The sequence below is a fragment of the Alligator sinensis genome, unplaced genomic scaffold, assembly GCF_000455745.1.
Source record: "Alligator sinensis unplaced genomic scaffold, ASM45574v1 scaffold1010_1, whole genome shotgun sequence".
NCBI classification, from domain to species: domain Eukaryota; kingdom Metazoa; phylum Chordata; order Crocodylia; family Alligatoridae; genus Alligator; species Alligator sinensis.
The window spans coordinates 781,521-793,728 of NW_005842624.1; the positions used below are offsets into that span (position 1 = coordinate 781,521).

General features: G+C 37.8%; 1 protein-coding gene across 1 annotated transcript in view; it reads left to right on the forward strand.

The window, feature by feature from the left end:
- FBXL3 (F-box and leucine rich repeat protein 3) overlaps window positions 1-10,433 on the forward strand; it is a 24,092-nt gene extending 13,659 nt beyond the window's left edge. Inside the window, exons 3-4 of the mRNA XM_006033358.3 lie at window positions 2,076-2,247; window positions 7,244-10,433. Of these exons, the coding sequence (XP_006033420.1) occupies window positions 2,076-2,247; window positions 7,244-7,887 (816 nt within the window). The 3' untranslated portion in view covers window positions 7,888-10,433. The remainder of the gene's footprint in view (window positions 1-2,075; window positions 2,248-7,243) is intronic.
- Window positions 10,434-12,208: the final 1,775 nt, after the last annotated feature.

Sequence of the window (12,208 nt, forward strand, 5' to 3'; positions counted from 1 at the left end):
GATCACGCCCTGATCACGCATCGCTTGCATGTTGGGTCAAATTGCTGATACACTCCGCCACCGCATCACAATTTACAATGTTTGCGTCACTTAACACTTCGATACAATAATCTGGCGGGGTCACTTTGCTTGTTGACAGTCTCTTGTTGGTTTTTCTCCTCAGTAAATAGCCTAGTTTCTGGCTATCTTGTTCATGATGTTGTAACAGCATAGTCCAGTTGCCCTGAATCTTGTTTTTCACAGCTGCTCCTAGGGCTCCGAGTAGCATGAATGAAAACTGAAGACTGATTGGTTTTCATTCTGTTGTAGCCTGAGAAATAGATGCTGAAACTATCCTTGCTGGGGACAGATTTAAGAGTACACAGCTGCCTGCACAGTTGTATGGGTTAGGGTATTTTTGTATTTAAATAAAAGTTTGAATTATAACAGCAGTTAATCAACTATGAAAGCTTTCTACTTGACACAGGGGTAATTATGTAATTGTATTCAGGACTCCTCTCTACACTTTGTTTTAGATTGACTTGATTTAAAGTACTGAACTAATTAGAAAACAGGGGGAAGAGATTTGTGTGTGGCTGATACCACTTTTGATGGGAATAATTTTCCAAACTAGAGAGTGTTGATGGAAGGAGACTGTTTGTGAAGTATAATTGTTAACAAAAAGGGGTTAATTAATAAGATTAGCAGATATTCGTAATCTTTACCAAAACAAAATAAATGGCACAATAGACTATGTTTTAGGTCTACTACTTACCTGCCTTAAAAGGGGAACAAAGAAAGGTTAATTTCATCTGATGCATCTAGGCCAGTGTTTCTCAGCCTTGTTAGACTTGGGGCATCTCTTGGAAAATGTAGGCTGTTAGGCTGCATACAGACAATACTTTTCTATGAGGAAACAGGCCAGTTAACACTATGGATTTCTGGTTGAAATCTCTGGGTTTATCTTGTGAGTCATGTGTTGGTGGTTGCACACCTAACAGTGCCAATATTGTGCAACATATATAAAAAGAACTTGAGGCACCCTGGTTGAGGATCGCTGATCTAGGCTAATACAAGTTTATTTTCCACTGCTATATCTTCAACTATACTTTTCTAAATTAGTTTAGTTTAATGAGTGAGTTTTGTATCTTTATTGTATATAATACCTGTTTCTCTTGAGGAGTTCTTAGAGTACTAACACTTCATTTATGTTTTTCAAAACTTTTGGGCTTCATTCTACTTGCTGGGGAGTGCTGCTAGCACCTTGTATTATTTATTGGGTATTTTAGAGCCTATTCAAGTACTGAATTCTTAAGTAGAATTAAATAAAACTGAAGATTTTATTTGATAGATGTTTTGATAAATATTTGCTAATTAATGTTTTGCATGTGTACACGTATTTGTTGCTAAATAAGAAAAAGACAATTTTTAATACTTTTGAAGACACTGAAAAAGTATTTTTAAAGAGGATACATTTTTGCTCAGAAGATGGTCATGGACCATGGTGTGTTAAGAAAATTTAAATCCTATTTAAAAGGATAAAACTAGATAGACCAGGGTGGTTGTTTTAATGGAAACTAAATTTTCCCATTCCTAAACATCTAAACGGCATCTACCTGTTTATTGCAGAAGTAAAACTTAACCTTCTTATTAAAGTAGATACATTTAGAATATTTATTGTATTAGTTTCCTTTCACATACGAAGCTTTAAAGATTGTTGACTTCAAAGCACACCTTACAAGTAATCCTCAGAGCTTATTAGAGCTCTTAAATTTACCATTTCAGTTTTACCACTTGTACGAGATGCTTTCCTTTAGTGTGGTGCGTTTTCTATGTCCCAGTTATCAATAATACCTATATATATAGCCTGATGGCAAAAACAATATTCATGGTAAAAAAACCCAATAACCCCCACAGTATCCAGTTCTAGTCTTTATCTGTTTGAATTAAAATGGGCAAAATTAAGTTGAATGCTGTAGTAGGAGTTATGTACAACTAAAGGAAGAAGTATTCTATGAAGGTCTAAAAATCCCTGTCTTTGGAAAATGAATTTAGAATGAATCATGTTTCACTAACTCTTTTTCTCCTTTTTACAGTCACACTTTATTTCTGCACTGACAGTGGTGTTTGTAAACTCCAAATCCCTTTCATCACTTAAGATAGATGATACACCTGTAGATGACCCATCCCTTAAAGTATTAGTGGCTAACAACAGCGATACACTCAGATTGTTAAAAATGAGCAGCTGTCCTCATGTTTCTCCTGCAGGTGAGCTGTCATGTGTTAGTTTAAGTCTGACTAATATAGCAAGTTTCTGAAAACTTGTGGATTTTTTTGGTGGGGTCTTGTTGCAGAGGGAGTGGATAACCAGTAAGTATTTGAAGGCTCTACCATTTCATAAATTCCTGTTCAGCCTTTGTTCCATAAAAGTATCAAAACCTGTCTATTTGGCTAGTGCTAAAAAAATGCATGATTAGGGACTTACCAAATTAATAATTTTGTGATTTGCGGAAACCACAAATTTAGTAGATCCCCCATGAAAGAGCCCAGTTCACACACACAAAAAAAAGCAGGGGAAAGCGGGGTGCAAGCAGAGGAGGGAAGTCTTGCTGTCCTGATGCACTGGGAGTGGAGAGGGAGCATGTCTCTGGCCGAAGGGCCCCAGAAGTCCTGCCCCTCCCCAGAGTGTGTCAGGTGGCTACCTGTAAATCTCTGGGGAGGGGCAGAACTTCTGGGGTCCCTTGGCCATTTGGGTCAGGGGGGGCGCTGCACTCTGTGAAAAAGGCATCAGGCACCATGACGGGACTGCAAAATTCTGAGGCAGCCTCCATGAATTAGGTAGGTCCCCATCACAACAGTTCATTATGACCATGCCTTGAATTTTGGAGTGGAGTAGATTATGATGTGGCTGACTTCCTTGCTCCTTAAAAAGAACAACTTTTATCTTTCAGCGTGAAAACAAGAGTAGATACAGGCCATGGACTAAGAGTGTACAGCCATTCAAGTGGTTCTTGTGGAAGAGAGTTTCAATAACTAGAAATTAGTTGTTATGTATATAATAGAAGTACATATTTGAAAATTATGAGGAGAAATTATAGTCCAGTAAAGGATTATTGGAATTCACAATGCAAAAAGTATTAGAAATTATCTGAATTCACATCTTTCACAAAAACCTTGTGTATAATTTTAATGTGAACAAATTCTCAAATTGCAAATCTGTTACTGAATCCAACAAAACGATTTAACATTTATCAGCATGGTAACTGCAGTGTCTTTTAAAACTTTTTTAACCACAGTTAACTTACCTAAGATGATCTTTTTTAAACAGTAGCACTAAAATAAATGTTTCATCTTTTTTTGTATTGTTTCTTAAATATAGAAAATTTATACCGTCATGATTTTGCTTTTGTGACTTTACAAAATCATCCTAAGTTGATCTTTTTTTTTAACATCATGGTCTTGACTAGATATTAAGACTATAGTAGAAATTTGACATTACCCATTTAAGAAACAAAGAACACAACTGCCATTTCCCTTTTAAGTGCTGAGGTGGATGGAGCGGAGTCAGTGGAGTGGAGTGAAAAAGTGAAAAACCTTGGCTAACGCTAAGCAACTGGAAAGATAATTTGGCTGAGGTATGATTGAGGTCTAGGTGTGCCTGGATAGAGAACACACTGGAAATGAATTAGCATGTAGACATTTGGTTATACAGCATATTTAAGCTCCAGAGTAGGCAGGATAGTAAAGAAGTAACAATGTCTAAACAAAAAAGAGAAGGAAACTTTGATATTCAGACTCAAAACATTTTCAGGGAAGAGACCCAATTACAGGATTGCTATAAATTGCTAAACAATTTGAATCCTTTTATTGAACCTAAAGAGCTAACCACTTGTGGCAATATTAAAATGGCAGAAGTCATTTTGTAAAGCAAGGGTCTAGGGGTAAGTTCATTGCTAGATCAGCATTCATATTGAGAACTGACCAGGGAGCAGATTGAGTGAAGATAGTACCCTGAGAGGAAAAAACAAAATACAATAAAGACAAAACTATTACAACAGTAAAAGAAAGAACTGAGGTAAATCTAGGAATTCCATCCAAAAGATGCTGCAAATACTCCTGTAAATGTCTGGCTTTGGATTGGGGTTGAAGGAAACATAGGAAATGGTATTGTTTTGTTCTCTTATGTGCCTTATACACATCTCTAATTCTACTCATCACCTGATCCTTAACTGCCATCCGAAAAATTTGATAGAAACTTTTGCAAAGCAATATAATTATAACGTGTAAATTAATATTGTTATGCTGTTTTTATATTATCTAAAGTATCAGCAGTTGCATCAGAGGGGGATGAAAGAATTAACTGTGCCCTTTGTCAGTGTTTTTGGAAAAGATTCTACTTGACATTTTTCTCTTCTTTCCAAGTAAAAAAACACTATAAAAGTTAGCTTTTGGATTATTTTGGAAGGACGCCAACTGAAAGCATATTTGTAGTTTTGATGTAGATGTTAATGAAGAATTGTAGTTGCCTTTTGTGAAATAATCCAAATTGGTTAAAATCTAGAGATAAGAGAACAGTGCATTTTCAAATTAAAAACCCAAGACTCAGTTTAAAATCTTTTTGTGTGCTTTAAAAGGTTAGAGGCTGTAAACCAAAAGTCAGTCTTATGTATTTGAATGGCTATTAACATGATGGTATCTTGCGTGTCTCCCCATCTTATGCATCTTTAATGCCTCGGCAAATTAGAGAAGGACCATCATCCCTGTGCCACAGAGAATGCGGGGAGGGGAAGGAGGTTCTTCTCATCTAAACAAAACACAAACAGAAGTTAAAGGCGAATATATATTCATAAAACCTGTTTAGCCTCAGCAAGAGGAGGCTGAGGGGGGACCTGGTGGCTGCCTACAAACTCATCAGGGGAGATCAAAAGCAAATAGGTAGAGCCCTTTTCTCCCCAGCACCACCTGGGGTGACAAGGAACAATGGTAAAAAGCTGATGGAGAATAGGTTTATGTTAGAGATCAGAAGGCAATTTTTTAGTTAGGGTGGCCAAAATCTGGAACCAACTTCCCAGGGCAGTGGTCCTCGCCCCTACCTCGGGCAAATTCAAGAGGAGGTTGGACGATCTCCTGTCTGGGGTCTTGTGAACCCAGCATTCATTCCTGCCTGTGGCAGGGGGTCAGGCTACATGATCTGTTCAGGTCCCGCCTGACCCTAGCTACTATGAAAGTATATCCAAAACTGCCAACCAAAAATCTCTTTATTGGAATCCACCAAGTCCTGGTGGAGTGTAACCTTACTTCACCAACTGTAATAGTTACATTTGGCCATAGAATGAAACTAAAAAAACAAGGATTTTTAGACTAGACATTAGGAATAGCTTCTTCACAGTTAGTGGCCAAAGTCTGGAATGGACTCCCAAGGGAGGTGGTGCTCTCCCCTACCCTGGGGGTCTTCAGGAGGAGGTTAGATAGGCATCTAGCTGGGGTCATCTAAACCTAGCCCTCTTTCCTGCCTATGCAGGGGGTCGGACTCAATGATCTATTGAGGTCCCTTCCGACCCTAACATCTATGAATCTCTAAGGATAGGTAGTACTCAAGTAATCTTGTGCAGGAATGTCAAAGATATGGCCTACAGAACTCCTAGGGGGGCTGGGAATTTGGAGGCAGAGGGATAAGTAACAACTGTGTTAACTTCCACTCCAGGAAGTTTCCTGCCATCTGGATATGGCCCAGGGGCCTCATGTGAGTGACACCTGCTAACAATGTTCTGTGTGCTCCTTAATTGGCAAGCTGTTATTGACCAGGGGTGTTCTGCAGGGTTAAAAAAAATCATAATATCACAGAAAAGTAGAGCTGGAAGGGACCTCATGAAGCAGAAGGGAAGTAATCAACAGTAGGTACAGGTACATCTTGCCCCAAACAGGACCTGAACCCACAATCACTTGTTTAGGAAGCCAGTGCATTATCCATGATGAAATAGCCACTCTGCTTAGAAGTTGCTGCTCCCAGTTCTTACTTGCCTTTTTTCAGCTTGCTGCAGCCCTTTTAGAATAGTGGCACAGACAGGAAGAGTAATTTAGAATTAGGAGCAGCAGCTGCCTAGGTAGGCAGAAAGCAAAATGCATGCCTCACCAAATTTATTTTTTTTTTTAAACAAAACTAAACCTAGTTCTTCGTTAAAGGCTTTGTACCTTCTTACTAAAGATCCTGAAGTAAACCAACTTTGTGCTTTTTTGATTCTCTTTTTCAAAGTGGTGATGATCTCCATATTTGTATTATTTTTGTTTATGGTACTGTCTTTCATCCCAAATCCTCAGTGAATATTCAAAAAACCCTTATGCAGCTAACATTTGTGTGGTGTGTGTGTTTAGTATAGGAAGAATTGTTCTCTTCAGCAGAAGAATCTTTGCATACTAAACAGCAGGCATCAATTTGGGATGATGCCTTGTCTTTCTCCCAACTCCACTGAGGGTTATAGGAAGGAGCACACTAATTCAGGGAGTTTTGGTCTTCCCACTAGCAGCATCTTTTAATTTGGCAAGATAAATTCAGCTACTACCTATAAGTATGCTGCTGCAGCATGTCTGTCCGTCTGTGTCCATCTGTCCACTTGCAGAACATGGGCTCTGCAGACTTCTAAATAACTGTATCCTAAATTGTTTCTTGCTGGACTGCTTCCCCTAAACTTGAATTATTGACACTGCTATACTGGTGGTAGCAGGGTCTCATTAGGGCATCCTGACAGCTGTCTATATCACAGCTGGGCTGTTAACAGCCACTTGGGGGGGTCTGAAAGGAGAGGGCAGACCACAGGTGCTGGGGAGTCCTGGAGACCCATGTAGTGCTACATGTAATTCAGTAGCCATTACATATGACACCACAAAACATAGTACTACAAAAGTGCGCCTTTCAAACAGGTACTATTCTGTAGTGCTTGGGCCATGTTTGTTGGACTACAGGCTGCTTGTGTGCAGGTACAGTCACATTTTGTAGCCTTACGAGGGCTTTGTCACACTACAAATGTAATGGCTGCCCATACTGAAAGTCTGATTGAATGTCAGGAGTTTGAGACAAATTCTTTCTTGGACAGTTTATAAGCATCTTGTCATCCAAGGTGATCTTATTCTGGTGTCTAAACTTTCTGAATTTTGATGCTGTTCTGACACAAAAATTAACATTTGTTTGAGTTTAAATTCAAGATAACTCACTGTGTGATACTCTCTTTGATTTATTATAATGGTTTTTCATGTTCTCCTTTACAAGGTATCCTTTGTGTTGCTGACCAGTGTCATGGCTTATGTGAGTTGGCACTGAACTACCATCTGTTAAGTGATGAGCTTCTACTTGCTTTGTCGTCTGAGAAACATGTCAGATTAGAACATTTACGCATTGATGTGGTCAGTGAGAATCCTGGACAGACTCAATTCCACACCATTCAAAAGAGCAGCTGGGACGCTTTTATCAAGCATTCTCCCAAAGTAAATTTAGTAATGTACTTTTTCTTGTATGAAGAGGAGTTTGACCCATTCTTTCGTTATGAAACACCTGTCACTCACCTGTACTTTGGGAGGTCAGTAAGCAAAGATGTACTTGGTCGTGTTGGAATGACATGTCCTCGATTGGTTGAACTGGTTGTGTGCGCCAATGGATTACGGCCACTAGATGAAGAGCTGATTCGTATTGCAGAACGCTGTAAGAATCTATCAGCAGTTGGCCTAGGGGAGTGTGAAGTCTCTTGCAGTGCCTTTGTTGAGTTTGTGAAGATGTGTGGTGGTCGCCTCTCTCAGCTCTCTATAATGGAGGAAGTCCTGATTCCTGATCAGAAGTACAGCTTGGAGCAGATTCACTGGGAAGTGTCAAAGCATCTTGGTAGAGTCTGGTTTCCAGACATGATGCCCACATGGTAAAGTCCTCAAAGACTTAAGAGCATGTGAAATAGCACCTTAAATATGAGCATATCATATTGCAACTTACTGTATAAGCTTATTTAATAATATAGTTTAACTATAACGTCACTGCATTATATTTTTTTAAATGATGTCCTATTTAACACTTGTTTTTGAAATCCAGATTTAAGCATAGAAAATGTGGATATTTCAGAAACAGATTTTTGTCCAAATAAAAGCGGTCTCTATTTTAGATTTGCTTTTATGCCATTGATAGTGACCCTGAATTTATGTACAAAATAACACTATTTAAAAATATTGAAATATTTAAAAACTCTAGTTGTGAAATATCAATCATGAATAAGAATATTTTGTCCCTTCTTGGTTTAGATAAATATTGAACGTAATTGAAGTTGATTTACAAAGGGAGAAGAGATTGCTTGCTTTATTGCAGATTATAGCAGTTACCTACAATGTTCAAATTGTGACAGCTGTCTAGACTACAAAATGTTAAGATTCTATGGAGCATTTGGTAATCTGTGTAATTTATACATTACAATGTAATAACTATAAGAGGCAAGAGCAATACATAGTAGTATAGTTTATACATATTAAATTTGCTAACTTTATTTGTTCCTCAAAATAAGTTAGTGTGCAAAGTAGTAGTGATGAGGGTTATCAAAAGCTTTTTTTTTCTCTATGCAGTTTTTTAATGTAAACTTCACATTTTAGGGTCTTCAGATCCATATGTAAACCTGTTTTAAGGTATTAAATATAGCTCAGGAAGCCAACACATTCTGCAAGAAAACATTGATAATACTCTCTTTTAGATAATGGTTGGAATAAATGGGCTTTATTTAAACGTTTGCAGGATTTGATCAGATGGAATTCTGTATGTGTCTAGACCAATGGGAAGCTAAAAATGTTGGAGAGAAATGTTGAATATAATAATGGCCGTTAAGAGAATAATGGGGACCCATTTGACAAAATAGTCGAAGACCCATTAACTGCTTAAAATTTTAAGAGAAAAATAGCTTTGTAACTAACAGTTGCCTAAACTTTAAACTGATTGCTATTCTGTAAATCTGTCTTCGGAAATGTTTATGTATGAAGTGAATGTTTGATAGCTATCCATTTTTGTACACCTTTTATTTCAACTAGTTACAGACCATTTCATAATACTTAAAATTCTAAAAGAGCAGCAGAATTGTGTGAACTAAGCAACCAGTAATAGAGAGCAATATACAGAAATTAAAAGGAAATTTGGCAAAATTAAATGATAAATAATATCTATCAAAGAAAATATTAGTTTATATGAATTTTGCTGGTGGCTAACTTCATCTTTGAATTGTACAGCCAACTATAGTAGTAAATAGATTTTCTTCTAATTTCATTGATGGTCATCATGCTCAAGGGTAAACTGTAATAAATTTATAATAGCGTATTTAAGTTCATAATTATATTTTTGAGCAAACATTGCTCAGCAGACCATCTTTAAAAGGAAAGCTGTATGTTTCTGTAGAGCTTTGGTTTAAAAATCCCACTTTATTGAATAGGCAGTTTTTGTATTAGAATTTGTTAAATTTAATGTAGTATATAATTTGCTTTCATCTGTACAAAGATGTCAATACATTTAATCTCTGTAAAAGAAATATACTAAGTTTGTTGATTTTTAATATGTTGACGTTGATACTTCAAAGGATCAGTCTGGAATTTCATTACAGTATTTTAGGCAGACAAGGTTCCTTGGGTGAATTTGATATATCTTTTATTGGGTTGGTCTGATAAAAGATATCAAATTCACCCAAGGAACCTTGTCTGCCTATGTCCTTAGCCCAACACGGCTAAAAACCTACACCCCTGCATTACAGTATTTTGGAAGCCATAAATGTTATTGATGCACTAAATTCATTTTTGAAGTAACTTCTTCCAATAATATGACTAAAACGTCGTTCTGAGAGGCAAACTGTGAAAGTCAGTCCCTCTGAGAGAGGGAGAGAGCAGCATTTGATCTATGCAACTCCATAAACAAGAACAGTTGTGGAAGGCAAGACACATTTACACCAACATATCTCCAATTATTTTGTCACAAGGAATTTCATTCATTTCAAGTCTGTCTTTCTGTTTGAAACCATTCAACATCAGACCATGAGAGGGGAAAAAATGCATGCATGTGGAAGAAGGCTTCTTAGTTATAACTATATAAGGTAATTGGGGATGGGGAACACAAGTTTATTTGCAAAGCCTTTGCAGTTAGAAATACAACAGTAACAATTCACCTTCAACTGAAGAAAATATAAGCTCTCTTAACCTCGCCTATTTAGGATGATGGACAGCAGTATAAAACTAAGATTTTCTTTATCAATCAGTTTCAAAGAAGATGTAAATACATTGAAGATAAGCCATCAACTTTTTCATGGAAGCTTCTTGTATGAGTTAAATGTTTCATTTATAAAGTTTTACAATACTTCACATTTACACTTTATATATGTGCAAATACTGAAGTATAAAATGAATTTGATTACTACTACATTTATGTACATGTACCTACTTTAAGTATATTTCAACACCACTATTAAATTTCTTTTCTCAAAATTATATTACTCATGATCTAGCTAACACTATCAATTTTTAATGAATTTAGGAATAGATCTGACACGTTCGTAGCTGGGTTGGGGGAGGTTCTGCATAAATACTTGCATTGATGGTGTTCCGAAGCTAATAATTGATTTAGTTATACAGATATAAAAACCATTTTTTGATATCACCCCTAGGTCTTAAGAGTCAATAGATAGGAATTATACTGTCATAATATTGTCCTGGAAAGATTAAAAGGGTGCATACTTAAACAGTTTGGATTTGTTAGCACCTGTGCAACTCCATTTACTTCAATGAAATTAGAGCAGGGTTGAACTTGGCCACTTAAATCATCAACACCTCGGTTGTGTTGCTGTGTTGCTTCAGAAAGAAACAACAACCTCTCATTGTTTTGAGTCACCTGCCTACAAAAATAGTGTTAAATTAAGTAGTAACTGGGTGTGCCTACACAAGATGTTTACTGCGCAATTAACTAATTAGTTGCTCAGTAAATGCTTCAGTGTCTATGCATGCACCCCTATTAGGCTAGAGTAAACTTAATTTACTCTGCAGCAGGATAGTACTTGTATACAAGTACAAGTAAGTGCAAGTACATGCAAGTACAAGTACTATCCTGCTGTGGAGTAAAAAACAAGCAGCACACACATGGATGCTGCCCAGCTGGTTGGGGCATGAGCGTGTTTCAATTCAGGGGCTGCCTACTAGCTAGCCCTGCACTGAATCTCCCTCATGCCCCAGCCAGCTCTTCCATAGCACACTGGGCCAAGGGGAGCAGCCCTGGGCTGGCAGGCTGGCCCTCTAGTTCCCGTGCCAGCTGGGGCTGCGCTGCTCAGGCTTCATATGCTGTGTCTGAATAAACTGCGGAGCTTATTGCTCCCAGGTTCACATTCAAACGGTGCACTTGGGAGCGATAAGCTCCACAGTTTAGGCACCACAATTGCACATGTAGATATGCTCACTCTTATCTAAAATGGATACCATGCCAGGGAAGAAGTTTGGAGGAATTTTGAGGTGGCCAAGCACAGTGGTATTTCTTTTGTAATGTACATACTGCAAATACTACATCCTCATATAGTGAAGTGTAACAAATTCTGAAATAGGAAGAAACTGTTGGGTCCACGATGCCTACCAGTAGATTTTTGTGTCTGCCATCTGTCTGCATCTGATTGCTTGATGCTGTATTTATCAGCTCATCTTATTTCGATTAAAATTTGTCTCGATTGCTTAGATTCCATCTTCCAGTGCACATGTTCCAAGGTGCTAGTTGCAATTTTCTTGCTTCCCAGGGTCTTTTAATGGGATTTCCTTTGTCATGTTACAATTTGACCTTTCATGGACCCATTCATTTCACTTGTGGCTTTGAACAGAAAACATGGTTTTTCATTTCCACTTGGCTGCAGGGAGAGCTTGGGTGTTATCTGTTTTGCTATGGAAGCAGAAAAGAATGGCAAAAAAGACCAAAAGGATTTCTGTCAGGCAATTGAAACAGCCATATGAGACAACTCAGGCCAGTATGTCTAATGAAAATCCACACTGAAAAATGCAAACTTGGTTTCAATGTTGGGGTTGGAAGGCAAATCTGGTGTTTTGTTTGCCCACTTTACTATATTGTCCTTCTTGGACACTGCTCACAGATGTTTAGGGCTGGAAGGGACCTTGTGAGATCGTAGGGTTGGGCCACCCTGCTCTGGGCAGGAAAGACTGCTGGGGTCAAATAACCCCAGCAAGGTGTGCATCCAGTCTT